This window comes from Dendropsophus ebraccatus, chromosome 11 (assembly GCF_027789765.1).
Source record: "Dendropsophus ebraccatus isolate aDenEbr1 chromosome 11, aDenEbr1.pat, whole genome shotgun sequence".
NCBI lineage: Eukaryota > Metazoa > Chordata > Amphibia > Anura > Hylidae > Dendropsophus > Dendropsophus ebraccatus.
This window is the reverse complement of record NC_091464.1, coordinates 80951703-80968860: the sequence shown is the minus strand read 5'-3', so window position 1 is coordinate 80968860 and position 17158 is coordinate 80951703. Positions and strand designations below refer to the sequence as shown.

General features: G+C 42.6%; 1 protein-coding gene across 2 annotated transcripts in view; it reads left to right on the top strand.

The window, feature by feature from the left end:
- MOSPD2 (motile sperm domain containing 2) overlaps positions 1–17158 on the top strand; it is a 98682-nt gene that overhangs the window by 49399 nt on the left and 32125 nt on the right. For both annotated transcript variants that reach the window (XM_069946134.1, XM_069946135.1), the window contains exons 6-9: positions 6705–6765; positions 12465–12503; positions 12694–12818; positions 13220–13396. In XM_069946134.1, coding sequence (XP_069802235.1) covers positions 6705–6765; positions 12465–12503; positions 12694–12818; positions 13220–13396 — 402 coding nt within the window. The remainder of the gene's footprint in view (positions 1–6704; positions 6766–12464; positions 12504–12693; positions 12819–13219; positions 13397–17158) is intronic.

Here is a 17158-nt window from a genome sequence, read left to right as displayed (position 1 = left end):
TTGCTGGAAAAATGCAATAGATTGTTTCTATCGGTAGGTTTGCGATACAGGTCTATATGGAGATTGCCTGCCAGATCTTTTTGTATTGTGGTGTCCAAAAAATCTATGGAGCTAGAACTATGATGTATTGTGAATTGGAGTTCTGGGAAGATAGAATTGATGTATGTGTGGAAATCCAGTAAAGAGTCGATGTTACCCCGCCATATGCAAAAAATATCATCTATATAGCGATGCCACGTGTGAGCGTGTTCTTGGTAAGCATGATGGTTGTAAATATGATCGTTTTCAAAACGGTCCATATAGATGTTCGCATATGGGGGGGCAACATTCGACCCCATGGCCGTGCCCTGAACCTGTAAGTATAGCTGATCCCCAAACATGAAAAAATTGTTGTGTAGAATCATGTGCAGCATTTCTAAGCAATATTCCTGCTGACTAGGGGAAAACTGGTTGTCCTGTAGAAGTTGTTGAACTGCTGCTAGACCTTTCTCATGTTTGATAGATGTGTACAAACTAGAGACATCCCAAGTGACTAACAGGCTATCTGGGGGAATGGGTGAGATGCGTCTGATTATAGCAAGAAATTGAGATGTATCGAGGAGGAAAGACCGGGTTTGTTTGACCAAGGGAGTTAGGATCTTCTCCAGTGTAATGGATAGTGGAGCCAATAATGAATCAGTCGAGGCTACTATAGGTCTGCCTGGGGGGGTGGTTGAACACTATGTGTCTATCACTGTAAAATAAACTATCACTTCTGCATAATATTGAGTGCCGTGGATTTTACTACACTTAAAACTCCACTGACATGATGTTTGTTGAGATAGGGGTCAGTCATGTGGAATTCCACTCCCCTATTTCTTTTGCTCTTAGACATTTTTGACACTATCTTTGACCCTTAAATGGCTGACACTGCTAGATAAGTGACAAAGATACAAGTAAAGGTCTACCAGTGTTCAGCCTTCAGGAGACTGCCTTCAGGAGACTAGATCTGGATTTCTGGTAAGTATAGCTGTTATATAGCTGCCTTCAGGAGGCTGGAACTGGATTTCTGGTAAGTATAGCTGTTATTTAGCAGCCTTCAGGAGGCTGGACCTGGATTTCTGCTAAGTATACTTGTTATATAGCTGCCTTCAGGAGACGACCTGGATTTCTGCTAAATATATCTGTTATATAGCTGCCTTCAGGAGACAAGACCTGGATTTCTGGTAAGTATAGCTGTTATATAGCTGCCTTCAGGAGGCTGGAACTGGATTTCTGCTAAGTATACTTGTTATATAGCTGCCTTCAGGAGACTGGACCTGGATTTCTGATAAGTATACCTGTTATATAGCTGCTTTCAGGAGACTGGACCTGGATTTGTGGTAAGTATAGCTGTTATATAGCTGCCTTGGGGAGACTGGATCTGCTAAATTGCAAACTTGCTTTATATCACATCTACTGTTGATTTAGACTTTGAAAGTTATAACCACAGAGACAATTTAAAGATTGATGGCCTATCCAACACTCATCCAGGTCCATTCTCCTAAAGGCAGCTATATGACAGCTATACCTACTGTATCCAGGTCCAGTCTCCTGAAGGCTGCTATATAACAGCTATACTTGCCATAAATCCAGGTCCAGACTCCTGAAGGCTGCTATATAACAGCTATACTTGCCAGAAATCCAGGTCCAGACTCCTGAAGGCAGCTATATAACAGCTATACTTGCCAGAAATCCAGGTCCAGTCTCCTGAAGCCTTTTAGTCTTGTGCTGGTTGAAAAAAAGAGACTACACACATGAAGTCTTGGTCGGCACAAAGAGTCACGGCTCAATGTATTTGTCAATCACATGACTGCCTGCTCTGTGAATGCAGATGACCTGGGAAACATGGGACTTTCTGTATCTTTGAAAAAATAAAAGTCAGAACACAGGAAGTGACGTGTTCTCCATGATAACAAAAAATAATGAACGTAAATTCCAAACTTCCTTTATAATCACATATACTGCTGATTTTAAGTTTTCAAAGTTATAACGACAGGGACACTTTAAATGCTCAGAAAACCCATTAAAGCTCTAAACTGGACAAAGAGTTCTGGCCAATATAAAGATATACTTTGAAATATATCAGCAAAGAACTATTTTATGTTTTGCTAAAAAAAAAAAAAAAAAAAAATAGTCTTGAGCCACTGTATTTAATATGGCATTCCGCCTTGCTGTGTTTTATATGCGAGTCCATATCTCAGTAGCCCACATTGAAGACAGTCGAGATTTGCTCATGAAGCATCCGTAATATAGTTCTGAAGATACTTTTTGCACCAGTGTCGCACAAATCAAGATTTGGAACTATTTTAAACCTTTAGCGGAGTGTATACATTTACACATCAAAAGTCCAGCATGGAATGAAAAGCTTAGGAGTCATTTTTATCTTGTATGAAGCGATTCCCACTGAAGGAAGCCGTGACCTTTTCTGTTTTAAGTTTCCATCTCTACTAATAATTGCTTCAAAGGATTGAACAAATGCAAACATAGATTTAGGATCTGCGGAGGCTTACAGATTACAACTCTTTTTCCTGGAAGAAAACTTCCTGCAGTAATGCGTATCAGGCTTCTAATCCTGGTCGATCCTTTTAATAATTCTTATGCTGCGTTGCCTCTTTTGTGGACATCAACTTATAACTTTCCTTAAAGGGACACTGTCTCCTGGAAGAGGTGTTACAACCTGTTTACACGACTACATAGCTATGTGTGCTGTGAGAATGTCCCTACCTTTACTGTAGTTATCCATTGCTGCAATCACATAACAAAGTGCTTTAAAGTGCCCTGGCCACGCCTCTATGACACTTCAGATTTGTAATAAAAAGTATTTTTTGTAGGTCATTACTGCCTCACACAAGCACAATAAAGGTATGGCTAGCCTTACTGCTTGTATAGCTATGTATGCTTGTAAGCAGTTTGGGACGCCTTTTCTAGCTGAGAGTTTCCCTCTTCCAATGAATATCAGCTGAGTGGGCTGGCCAAGGGCGGACCAGGTCGGTACGCTGGAGGCCATAGTGCACCAAAAATCATCTTAGTAAATCCAACCGGGGAAAAGGAGGCGGGGCTTTATTTAACATTTGCATATGAGGACGCCAGTCTTGATAAATCTCCCTCATAATGTAAGTTTTTGAGGCTGTTGCTTATTTTCTTGATAAGAAAAGGACAAGACCTTTTTTATATGGGAATCTTGAAGGGGAACCATGAGCAGGTTAGACGAATGTAATCTGCTGGTATGTCCTTATTGCACACAGGGCGCCAAGAAGGAAGGTATGTGTCTTACCTTCATCCTCGGCACCATTACTGTGCTGTTTATTCTGAAATCCTTTGGCCCCCTCCATTGATAAATATTAAGGAGATAGGGCGCAGCTACGGCCCTCCCCGGTCCGCCTATTTTAATAATTATCAATCGGGGGAAGTAGCCCTCCACAGTTTACCTAACGGCTTATCGGGCACAGGATTTTAGAATAAACAGCACAGGAATGACGCCGAGGATAAAGGTAAGAGACATACCTTCCTCCTCAGCATCCCATGTCCACTAGGGAGCTATCAGCAGGTTAGATTTGTCTCACCTGCTGATAGTTCCGCTTTAAGAAATAAAATAATGAAGTAAAAGAGACTTATGATCTAAAAAAAAAAAATAGAGATATTTTGGGTAGTTGGAAACCAATGGAGTCTATGTCCAACTTGGGTTCTCTGCTTTCCCAGTCTCCTGCTAGGGATTACATATAACTGGTCATCTATCTTTCCAATGTAGAAGAGGCTATATACATAACTAGATACATAAATACACATAGCTGAGAGAGAGAAAGCCCTCGCACAATAGGACACTACATGGTGTTGTATTCACTGGCAATTTTCTTATTTTAGGAGGAAATAATCTTTACCAAATGTAATTTCATGTAGCCAATCTATGTCCGTTCTGAATTGTCTTCTGGCGGACCCTTAGCAATGATTACATTTGTAATCTTCACGGTGCACGCTCTCCTCACGCCTGTGATATCTTCTGCATAGTAATAACCAAATCCATATCGCTTGTATAAAGAGATAAAACATGGTTCTCATCGCAAGTGGCTTCATTAGAAAAGGTTGTTCTTCAGATAATAGGAATTTGCATATGTAATCCTCCTGGGTTTTTAGTTTGCGGAGATAAAGTGTTGTGTTTTTTTTTTCTCCTGCTTCTGCATTTTGAAGTGGAAGTAATATATTTATAAAGGACGGAGCCTCAAGGACATTCATCTTGTGGAGTTGGAGAATTGTTTTACTTTGTGCATGTATGGTTCTGCATTATTATCAGACAGCTCCGGCAGATCAGCCCTGCGCTCGCATTATGGAATACAGCGGGAAGCAAGAGCTGGAGGGACGCGGCCACAAAAAGCGCCATTTATTACAATCGGTGATCTCCAAGAAATGAAAAAGACAAATGATTTGTTATTGTGCTATTATTTCTGTATTTAAACAAATTTCCTCCTATCCATAATATGGTTGTTGTAGGGATCATCGTGTACCAGGAGTGCTGTAGTGTAAAGCATAGGGAAGAAAAGAGCAGCTCCCCAAGGTTACCAGCCATGCCTGCAGCGGTAGCTTTACACCGGGGGAAAAAGTAATTTAATCCTGGCATGCAATGTCAGGAGAGAGGCGCCAACTAGTCACCTGGACGGGGAGCTACCTGTAACTAGTCACGGCTCTCTGTCTGTCAGCGCACTCGGTGCAGGATGATTGGCAGACAGAGAGACCAATTAGTGGTCTCTCTGGCTGTCAATCATTCCCGCAGAGTGCGCTGACTGGCAGAGAGCCGAGACTAGTTACAGGAAGCTCCCCGTCCCGGTGACTAGTTGGCTAGTGGTTTTTCTCACCCCTGTCCATTCTTCTAACTGGTGTGTAACCCACAACTCTGCTTTCTGCCATGTCTAAATATAAGGCCCCCTTCACACGTCCGGAAAATCTGTCCGGATTTCCTATCAGGAAATCCGGACGGATTTCCGGACTCATAGGCTAACATTAGACACGGACACCCTTTTTTAGATCCTGTCCTATTTTCTTCCGGAAATCCGGCACGGACGCCCCCATAGAAGTCTATGGGAGCGCCGGAATCACGGGCATTTTCCTGATGTATATCAGGAAAGTGCCTGCGATTCCGGATTGGTACAGATACGCCCCCCCCCTGCACTCTGCCCAGTCCTCACCATAGGGCTGCCCCGGACTCCAACCTCGCTGCCCCGACAGAGCAGGATCCAGGACAGGTGAGATTACCCCTTAGGACTACTACTCCCACCATGCTCTGCTGGCAGGCCATGATGGGAGTTGTAGTTCTGCAGCCTGTGGCCATCCAGGTTGCAGAAGTACAACTCCCACCATGTCCTGCTGACAGGTCATGATGGGAGTTGTAGTTCTGCAGCCTGTGGCCATCCAGGTTGCCGAAGTACAACTCCCATCATGGCTTTGCTGGCAGGTTATGATAGGCGTTGTACTTCTGCAGCCTGTGGCCATCCAGGTTGCAGAAGTACAACTCCCATCATGCCTTGCTGACAGGCCATGCTCTGCTGGCAGGCCATGATGGGAGTTGTAGTTCTGCAGCCTGTGGCCATCCAGGTTGCAGAACTACAACTCCCACCATGTCTTGCTGACAGGTTATGATAGGAGTTGTACTTCTGCAGCCTGTGACTATCCAGGTTGCAGAAGTACAACTACTATCATGCCTTGCTGACAGGCCATGATGGGAGTTGTAGTTCTGCAGCCTGTGGCCATCCAGGTTGCAGAAGTACAACTCCCATCATGCTTTGCTGACAGGCCATGATGGGAATTGTAGTTCTGCAGCCTGTGACCATCCAGGTACACTAGGGGCTGTGTGGGTACCTGTGATTTATGTTGGCATACTAGACCATATTATCTCATCAGGAAATCCTGAAGGTTTTTCCTGATGGTAAAACCAGATTACTGTCAGGAAATCCTGATACTTTCCTGATGACATTTGAGGTCTCCTGATCAGGATTTCCTGACAGTTAAAAATGACACGGACGTGTGAATGGGGCCTAAGGCTGCATTCACATGTCCTGTAAAATGTTCCGTGGTCGCGGATCTGTGGCCACAGACAATTTTAGGAACCATTCAAATGAATGCAGCCATTCACACGGTCCGTGCCGCGACCCCCACCGCTTTCTGCACTGCAAAAAACTAGGACATGTTCTAGTGCGGATTGCAGCATGGGTGGACTTCTATTTGGGGATCCGTGTCGTGATTCCCCCGCGATTGTGTGAATAAGGCCTAAGGCTAAGTTCACGTAATGTAAGTTTCCTATTTATCACGGCCGTTGTTGCCGCTTTGCAACAATGACCGTGGTTAATAAGAAATTTATATCGTGCTGCCATTAAAAAAAAAAAACTCTATCCTTTGCTTTCTGACTTACACAGGGAAAGTTCCACACAGTCAGTCAATGGTGGCAGCACTGTCTCTCCTTAGGTAGTCATTGGCTGAATAAGTACTGTCTTTAAAGCCACACCCCTACATATGTGCCCCCCTTTAAATATTGTATTGCGTATTAACATAAACGCTGTCCCTTTGCATTCTGTTTCAGATATCCAGTAGGGATAATGCAACTGGCTTAAATTCGACACTTTAGAAATGTTTTTTTTCCCCTTCTTTTGTTGTATTAACTAAAACTTTCCTAATGGAATATATTTATTATCTTCTAGGATATGGATTTTGTTCGCTTTGTAATCAACTGTTTTAAGATCTACTATCCCAGATATCTGTGTAAGTATGACACCGATGCATAAGTAAAAACACATAAGACAAGTCATCTGGTCTGGACCCAGTCTTGCCAGTATTCCAGTATTCATTAGTATTGAATAGCTTGTTATGAAAGGGACACACATGTAAACATATATGCAAGAGTGGCATGCAGATTTGGGCTGGGTTCACACTACGTATATTTGAGGCTGTATGTTTGAGGCTGTATAGCAACCAAAACCAGGAGTGGATTAAAAACACAGAAAGGATCTGTTTACATAATGTTGTAATTGAGTGGATGGCCGTCATTTAATGGCAAATATTTGCTGTTATTTTAAAACAACGACTGTTGTATTGAAATAATGGAAGTTATTTACCGTTATATGGCGGCCATCCACTCAATTACAACATTATGTGAACAGATCCTTTCTGTGTTTTTGATCCACTCCTGGTTTTGGTTGCTATGAGGACCTGACATGAGGACCAAATACAGCCTCAAATATACATAGTGTGAACCCAGCCTAAAGGGGTATTCCGCTCAGACATAACTTTTCATATGTTGCTGCCCATTGTGAGACTAACAATTCCTTTTATACTTGTTATTATGTATTCAGTTTCCTCCCAGTTCTGAGCTGTTGCTTTCTGCTAAAGACACAAAAATCTGCGTGTGAGCTTTTCTCTCTGTCTTCCCCTCCCCTCCCTTCTGAGACGGCTGATGTAAACAAGTTTCTATCTGCAATTTTGTAGCAACTTTGTAATGCTGGGAGGGTTAATCACAGTGAGGTCATCAGCAACCTGACCTCAGATTAACCCTCTCTTCATTACAGAAAAGCTACAATAGCTGCCAGGGACTTGTTTACATCAGCTGTCTAGGAAGGGAGGTGGGAGGAGACAAAGAGAGAAGCTCTAATATTGTAATCACATATATCATCATATACATACATACAGTGTTGCCTTGGATTAGGAGCGTAATTCGTTCAGGGACTGCACTTGTAATCCAAATCTACTCCTAAGCCATAGCTAATTTTTCCTATAAGAAATCACTGATGCAGACAATTCTGAAATTCTGAATAACATGTAGAACAGATTAAACAAACGATGAGAAACAGCAGAATATGTGATATTATAAGTTATTGTAGAGTATAGCAATCATCATGTGGAGTATAATGTATAGTAACTGCATAACCCTGATAACACAGCAGCTGGATATGTGATATATAAGTTACTGTACAGTATAGCAATCAGCATGTGGTGTATAATGTATAGTAACTGTATAACCCTGATAACACAGCAGCTGGATATGAGATATATAAGTTACTGTACAGTATAGCAATCAGCATGTGGTGTATAATGTATAGTAACTGTATAACCCTGATAACACAGCAGCTGGATATGTGATATATAAGTTACTGTACAGTATAGCAGCATGTGGTGTATAATGTATAGTAACTGTATAACCCTGATAACACAGCAGCTGGATATGAGATATATAAGTTACTGTACAGTATAGCAATCAGCATGTGGGGTATAATGTATAGTAACTGTATAACCCTGATAACACAGCAGCTGGATATGTGATATATAAGTTACTGTACAGTATAGCAATCAGCATGTGGTGTATAATGTATAGTAACTGTATAACCCTGATAACACAGCAGCTGGATATGTAATATATAAGTTACTGTACAGTATAGCAGCATGTGGTGTATAATGTATAGTAAGGGCATATACCTGATAACACAGCAGCTGGATATGTGATATTATAAGTTACTGTACAGTATAGCAATCAGCATGTGGAGTATAACGTATAGTAACTGTATAACCCTGATAACACAGCAGCTGGATATGTGATATATAAGTTATTGTACAGTATAGCAATCAGCATGTGGAGTATAACGTATAGTAACTGTATATAACCCTGATAACACAGCAGCTGGATATGTGATATATAAGTTACTGTACAGTATAGCAATCAGCATGTGGTGTATAATGTAAAGTAACTGCATAACCCTGATAACACAGCAGCTGGATATGTGATATATACGTTACTGTACAGTATAGCAATCATCATGTGGAGTATAATGTATAGTAACTGCATAACCCTGATAACACAGCAGCTGGATATGTGATATATACGTTACTGTACAGTATAGCAATCATCATGTGGAGTATAATGTATAGTAACTGCATAACCCTGATAACACAGCAGCTGGATATGTGATATATAAGTTACTGTACAGTATAGCAATCAGCATGTGGTGTATAATGTATAGTAGAAAGGCAAATCAGCTCACCATGTGTGCAATAGTGAGTGGTGCTGGTCCTCAATTACGTCTGGAGCAGGTGGAAGGAAACAGAGATCCGGGCCATTTTCCGGTGGCAATAGGTAAAAAGTGGAAGTCCACAGCTCCAAGTAAAATGTAAAGTCTTTATTAGAAATCCTCTTAAAATCCAAACATAACAATAAAAAACACGCAGTTTGGCGTGTTTTTTATTGTTATGTTTGGATTTTAAGAGGATTTCTAATAAAGACTTTACATTTTACTTGGAGCTGTGGACTTCCACATTTTTCCTATAATGTATAGTAACTGCATAACCCTGATAACACAGCAGCTGGATATGTGATATATAAGTTACTGTACAGTATAGCAATCAGCATGTGGAGTATAATGTATAGTAACTGCATAACCCTGATAACACAGCAGCTGGATATGTGATATATAAGTTACTGTACAGTATAGCAGCATGTGGAGTATAATGTATAGTAACTGTATAACCCTGATAACACAGCAGCTGGATATGTGATATATAAGTTACTGTACAGTATAGCAATCAGCATGTGGTGTATAATGTATAGTAACTGTATAACCCTGATAACACAGCAGCTGGATATGTGATATATAAGTTACTGTACAGCAATCAGCATGTGGTGTATAATGTATAGTAACTGTATAACCCTGATAACACAGCAGCTGGATATGTGATATATAAGTTACTGTACAGTATAGCAATCAGCATGTGGAGTATAATGTATAGTAACTGCATAACCCTGATAACACAGCAGCTGGATATGTGATATATAAGTTACTGTACAGTATAGCAGCATGTGGAGTATAATGTATAGTAACTGTATAACCCTGATAACACAGCAGCTGGATATGTGATATATAAGTTACTGTACAGTATAGCAATCAGCATGTGGTGTATAATGTATAGTAACTGTATAACCCTGATAACACAGCAGCTGGATATGTGATATATAAGTTACTGTACAGTATAGCAGCATGTGGTGTATAATGTATAGTAACTGTATAACCCTGATAACACAGCAGCTGGATATGTGATATATAAGTTACTGTACAGTATAGCAATCAGCATGTGATGTATAATGTATAGTAACTGCATAAACCTGATAACACAGCAGCTGGATATGTGATATATAAGTTACTGTACAGTATAGCAATCAGCATGTGGTGTATAATGTATAGTAACTGCATAACCCTGATAACACAGCAGCAGTTTGTAGATACAGGATGGATCTGCAGATCCCCATAATGCAGTAGTGTAGTACAACAGGCTAGAATAGAGAAGCAGGGCTGCTGTCAGAGGTCTGTGTGGTCACATGACAGCAATGGGGAAGGGGGGGGGCTGTTCAGCATGGGCCAATCAGGAAGAGAGAATCACAGAGCCGTGCAGGAGGACAGTGACAGAAACTTTATATTAGGGATGCACGATGCACCGAAAAATCGATACTACTATCGATTTTCGGGGCAAAAAAACGGTTCGGTACCAGGATTTCCTGGTATCGATACTTTGTTAAACTCCGAAATAGCGTCGTTTAACAGAGTATAGTGCAGAGAACATGACAGGCGGCTACCTGAGCGCCTGTCATGTTCTCTCTGTGCCACCCCTGCTAACATAGACCTGGGACCCCGATCTTCCGCGCACCATGCAGCTGCTGCCGGCCCCTCCTGCCTCTCACATCGCCGCGGGGGACACCGCCGACCCGGGGACACGTGTGTGCCACTGCGGGGCTTGGCAGCTGCGATAGTGCTGAGGTCTTATAAAATAAGATGAGGAGCGGCATGAGCTTCCCCCCTCCACAGGCACCAGGCATGAGACAGAGCTGGGCCCGGTGAGTATCTGACAAGAGCCGAGGGGTACGAGTGGTCCCGGGTCAGTATAGCATTACAGAGCAGCGTCGGCGGCAGGAGAGGAAAGAGAGAGGCTGAGAGCTGCACGGTCTGGGGGAGGCGAGGAGGAGATCTGACAGGAGGTGGATGGCAGTGAGGTGGGGGCCGTCAGGACAGTCTCGGGCCGGCATCAGCAATGTGGGGGGTGAGCAAAAGGTCGGCATGGCTGCAACTGTGAAGGAAGGGGGAGGGGGGCTGTAGCCTGCACATTACTCTGCCGCTGGAATCCAGCTGGAATAGTGCAACTACAACCCCCATCATCCCTGATAGCTGAAGTGTGTGTTACATGACTACAGTTCCCATCATCCCTGATAGCTGAAGTGTGTGTTACATGACTACAACCCCCTTGATCCCTGATAGCTGAAGTGTGTGTTACATGACTACAACCCCCTTGATCCCTGATAGCTGAAGTGTGTTACATGACTACAACCCCCATCATCCCTGATAGCTGAAGTGTGTTACATGACTACAGCCCCCATCATCCCTGATAGCTGAAGTGTGTTACATGACTACAGCCCCATCATCCCTGATAGCTGAAGTGTGTGTTACATGACTACAACCCCCTTGATCCCTGATAGCTGAAGTGTGTGTTACATGACTACAGTCTCCACCATCGCCCTGTGAAGTGTTATTGTGCATATTATAAGATTATCACCTTCCTGATCACTCATGGTAAATGGTGCAAGTGGAGAAACCACCACATTTAGTACCACATAAAAACATACTACTAAATAAAACTACAGATCACCCCACAGCCATGCAGGCTAAAAGATAAAAAAGTGTTAGGAGTGAGAATAGGGCAATTTTTTTAAGAACATTTATTTTAAATAATGCAAACTTTATTTTTAAAGTAATATGGTCCGTACGGGCACATTATAGCAGCAGTGTGTATTGCTTAGTGTGAGTGCAGGCACAATATAGCAGGAATGGGGAGGATAGGGAACACAAGGGCTGACAGGTCTGCCATGATTTGGAAGGTGAGGGAGACCTCCTGGGTCAGAGTACAGGGCTGTAGACCACCCTGTGCAGGCCATGTCCCTCCCCCACCCCCACCCAGTACAGGGAGCTCTTAAACCAAAGCAATGCTCATATACCAAGCTACAATTTTGAAAAACTGAGAGCTTGTCTTGCAAAACGCTCTTAATCCAAGTTACTCTTAAACCAAGGTTCCACTGTGTGTTTTATATATATATATATATATATATATATATATATATATATATATCATCAACTTTCTTGGTGCGTTATTTTAGGTGTAGTTTGATGGACTAAATGTCCATTGGGGAAGACACAATCTCTTCAGTATTATAGACATCCTTGGGGAGATTTATCAAAGGGTGTAAAATTTAGACTGGTGCAAACTGCCCACAAGAACCAATCACAGCAATGCGTACCACTAGCAGTAGTCACGTGTAGTTTCTACCTTCTAGTCTTTACCTGTGATCTCCATTGAACTAAACCATCTTGCGCACAGAAAATACGTTGGTATATTGTACAAGGACTTATTCATCCCCCTTTTTTTCTTTCCAGCAAAGATTGTAATATTTGAAATGCCATGGATCATGAATGGTGAGCTTTGTTTTATTTTACCTTTACATTCTCTGATAGTGTGGGGTAATAAGCTCCTCTCCTTCTTACTAGTTCCCCACTTCTCTGGTTCTATCTCTTCCTGGGTCACCTATTTCTTACAGCTACAGCAGTTCAGCAAACAGGTTTTTTTTTATGCATTGACTTTATTTTTTTTATTTTTCCTTTTTAGCTGCATTTAAAATAGTGAAGGGCTGGCTCGGTCCGGAAGCTATAAACATGCTGAAGTTTGTGAACCGGAGTGAAGTCCAGGATTACATCAGTACGGAGTACTTACCACCACACATGGGAGGAACTGTAAGTTGTCTGAAAATCACTTGTTAAAGAGGGTTATCCGGGGAGTAGCCAAGGTCCTACCTGTTCTGCTTCACCTCCTCCCTCTGGCTGTCTCAGAGTATACCTGGCTGTCGTAATACATAATGTGATATAGGACTAAGATCAGATTGGCTGATGTGAGTGGTATCACTTCTTTCACACTAGTATAAAGTCAGTCCGGGTCATCAGACTCGTGCTCATGTCAGGACCTGCAGCTGTAAAACAAACACAAAAATGCATCAACATTTCGCTAGTGTGAGCACAGCCTTACAAAAATCTTCACAAACAACCTAAAACAGGTTATACATGTAGTAACCAATGCCTGTGAAATGCATACACAGCGTCGCACATGGCGTCTGAGATATTATCTCTTTTTGTTTCAGGATCCTTTCAAATACAGTTATCCTCCATTACCTGATGATGATTTCAAAACGCCAATCTGTGAAAATGGGCCAGCGTCTTGTGAGGACGAGCTGGAAAGCAAAGAAGGGAGTGAGATGGATGCCAGGGATGCTGTGGATTCATATACTTCTGAGGACAGCACTCCGAGGCTTAAGAAGGTATTGCCCATAGGGTTTGGTAGGCCTTGTTATTCAGAACACTCTAGCGAACAGCCATATGACTTAACAGGATGTGAGGGTAACCCCTTTAATAGGATGTGAGGGTAACCCCTTTAATAGGATGTGAGGGTAAACCCTTTAACAGGATGTGAGGGTAACCCCTTTAATAGGATGTGATGGTAAACCCTTTAATAGGGAATGATGATAACCCCTTCATATGACTTGCCACAGTGAAGGATCCTGAAAAAGGACCCCCCCCCCTAATTCTGTTTATATGCTGGGGTTACCTCTAATATTTGTAGACCATCTTTATGAAGTTGTATAAAATAACGTTTTAGAAGATTCAGTGTGATTCTGGTAAATCCATCCTTTGTCTCCAAAATGGTAATAATAATATATTTATTTGTATAGCACCAACAGATTCCGCAGCGGTGGTGGTAACTCGGTGGTAACAGTGCCACCGAGCCTTGATGGCATTGTAATTGGTATTGTTACACCTTTACAAACATCATGGCATATTTTACTGTTGTGCACTGGCATTGATCCATGAACCAGGAAGCTCAGTATGAAATACAGGGAGGACTCAAAATTGCTAATTTAAAGGAGAAGTTTGGGCTCTGACTACTTTTTTAAGGGAGGAGGTGGCTGAACATAGCACCATGCGCCTACCTCCCTGGCTCCAGTGGTCGCTGTCCCCCGGCCACTTCTTGGTCTGAGTGGAGACCCGGATTGTGACATATAATAAACAAACAAAGATGGTGGGAGCTACTACAAATTTATGACGAAGTCACGTGAGGTGACGATACGCGTAGGGTTACAGACCGGAGCCCCATTTCAGAGCCCTTGGTGATATTTTACCAGTTTATATGGTGTTGACCCTGACTTTCTGCTATTATATGATAGGTTATGCACTTGGTCACCTCTTTTTGGGGGGGAGATGTACATGAATTTCTTTTTGATTTATATTTCTCACACTACTATTGTTGTATGTTTCATTGATTAGTTGTTGATATTTTTGTGAGCACGTGCACTTTAGGATACATGTATTGTAATAAGTCAGGATGTTTCAGTTCATCAGTGTACAATAGGATATAGGGCCTGATAGTTATTGGTTTGTTGGGGCTGCGGCTAGAGGGACACGTATATTACTACGTATAGTCCCTGTGATGGTTTTCCCGGATTGGGTTTTTAAGTGTTTTTAAGTGTATGTCCATTTGCTGTTTTTGTATACATAATAAAGATATTGAGATTTACATATTATTATTTTGTGGGTGCGCCTTTTTCTGTCTTTCTGTCTTGCGTAGTTTATGTTCCGGATTGTGACATGTCAGCCCTGCATAGCCAATCAGCGGTCATAGTGGGGTCCTGCCTTGGCCGATACATCACAACCCGGTTCCCCACTTAGACCATGAAGTGGCTGGGGGGGGGGGGGGAGAGAGCGCCCCCCAGCACTGAAGCCGGGGAAGTAGGTGCATGTTGATGATTTCTCCTTCAAATGGAAGAGTTAGTAACGTGTTCCCTATAGAGATTGTACATCCTAATATTATGGCCCTATTTCCAGCGGCGTCTAAGTGATAACTGAGAAGGCAATCCCAAATGAGTGATTTCCAGTTCAGGCGGCTGATAGCTGCTGTCATTTGAAAAGAGTAGTCTGCACTACATTTAAGAGATTGTTGGCAGATCCATTTATTGTTGCTACTAGCTGTTCGGGATACATGCAAACACTCCATTTTCTGGAAAAAAAAACATTGACAGCTATTGTATAGCTAAAAAAGAAGCCAAAAAAAAAAATCCATATTTTATGTGCAGTATAAGCATCGAGAACGCGCAGGATATTCTTTTCTTTTTCCGTTTTCTGAACCACTTGGCGTAAAAGTCATTAATAATCTTCCTTTTTTAGTTATTGAATTAACCTTTCTGCTCGGCTTTTTGTGGATTTACATAGATGAACTAATGCATACTTTGTACCCTAATTAAAGTCTGATCATTTTCAATTGTGCCTTTGGCCTCCTTGGCCAATCTTATTACCGTTCGCGAAACGCGTTGTGCGCCTCCGATACCCGTCACCAGCGCAGCTCCCATTTATGTGCTAACATGGTAATACAGATCAGCCTTTGTTGGACTAACTGTTTAATGACTATTAATATTGCATGTGTGCCTGTGTGGAACGCCAGCAAATTGTTGAAGATGATTCAATTGACTTTGGATAATCTGTTTCCATTCTTACGGAGAGAGGAGGGGTGGCTTCGCTGGCAGGTGACGCTTCTTCTGAAGGCCTGAAGGGGTCTTCAGAGTATGGAGACTGCTGGTAAAGGGATGAAAGGATAAAGAAGGCCCTACCTGCTTCATCTGATCTTTACCTTCTGGTGCAAGCTGCTCCACCTAACCCTGACCCTCTGCCGCCTGTCTCTGCTCTGTGTCTGCCTCTTCGTATGTATGCGTTAACCGGCCCTGGACTGTGGGACGTATCTCTGCTGCACATCACACTGTAAGTCTCCAACAAAGTGCCCCCCTCCCAATAATAGTTTTTTTTCTTTTGCTGATTTGTAGTTATTTTAATACATTATTTTTGTATGTGTTGCAGTCGCAGGATCCCCGTCTGGACCACGGTGTGTCTGACGGTCGGGAAGAAGAGGAACCGCACAGTGAGTTGTGTCACAAGGCCAACATGTGAGGAGAAAGCGAGATGGTAATGACTCAGCGTGACCATAGATGCACAGGCATCACACGTCTGCCAGGAAGTTTTCTGGATTTGCTGATTTCACTGAACAAGAGTTTTTGGCTCGACACACCGCTGGTAGCTGCAACAGCGAGATGTGGGGATGAGTTCAGTCTGTGCTAGGAGTCTAGAGATTTTAAATGCGTCATTGAAATGTCATTTTGCAGAAATCAGTAGTACAAGTGATTTTACGAAATTCTGTAATAGGTATCATTAAGCAAAAGAGTTATTTTCTGTATTTAAAAAGCTGTTTTCCTACCTCCCCCCTCACTTTAGAAGAAGCAGGCTTTCTATGTCCATTATGGTCTATGGAGTGGGAGGGTCCAAGGGGGATGAGTGAGCATGGAGAGGTAAAAAGGCAGCCCTGCACAGCACTACATCCTGCAATCTTCTCTCACCAAGCTCCCATATAAGCACTGACCTTTCTAACCTGTGAATCCAGAGTTTTATGTGCCCAGAGAGTCTCCAAACTGTACAGCTGCTTCTCTCCTCTTCGTGCTCACTCATGTCCCTTCATCTGCATTTAGGGTTGCACCATCCTAGGTGATCAGCCAATGAACGAGCTTATTGAACTAATCATTGGGTCTTTTAATTTCTTGACAGTTCACATCATTATTTCAGATAATAGATGGTCGGTTAATCCTACAAAAATTGGTGGGTTTAGCCAGCACATGTCTAATGTGTATCAAGGCCGTAAAGGGGTGTTTTGGATAAAATCAACGCTTGCCTTGTTTACCACTAGTCCCGGTAAATCTACCTTCAACATGACATGACTACTGAAACCTGTGATGTCCACACAGCACATCATTGCAAGAGGCCAAGTGTACAGAGACTTATATCTGGACTTGGGACTTGCAGCAATAGGATTTGGTGGCAGATTACTTCTTCCCGTTGAATAGTAAGGCCCGATATTGTTACACGGCCTGATATTGAGGCGGGAGTAAGCGCCGTCCTGTCAGATCAGCACTCGTTACTTCCTCGTTTCCTGCTTACTGCCTGTGCTATTACACGCACAGACAGCGAGGAGGGGGGGGGGCTGCCCT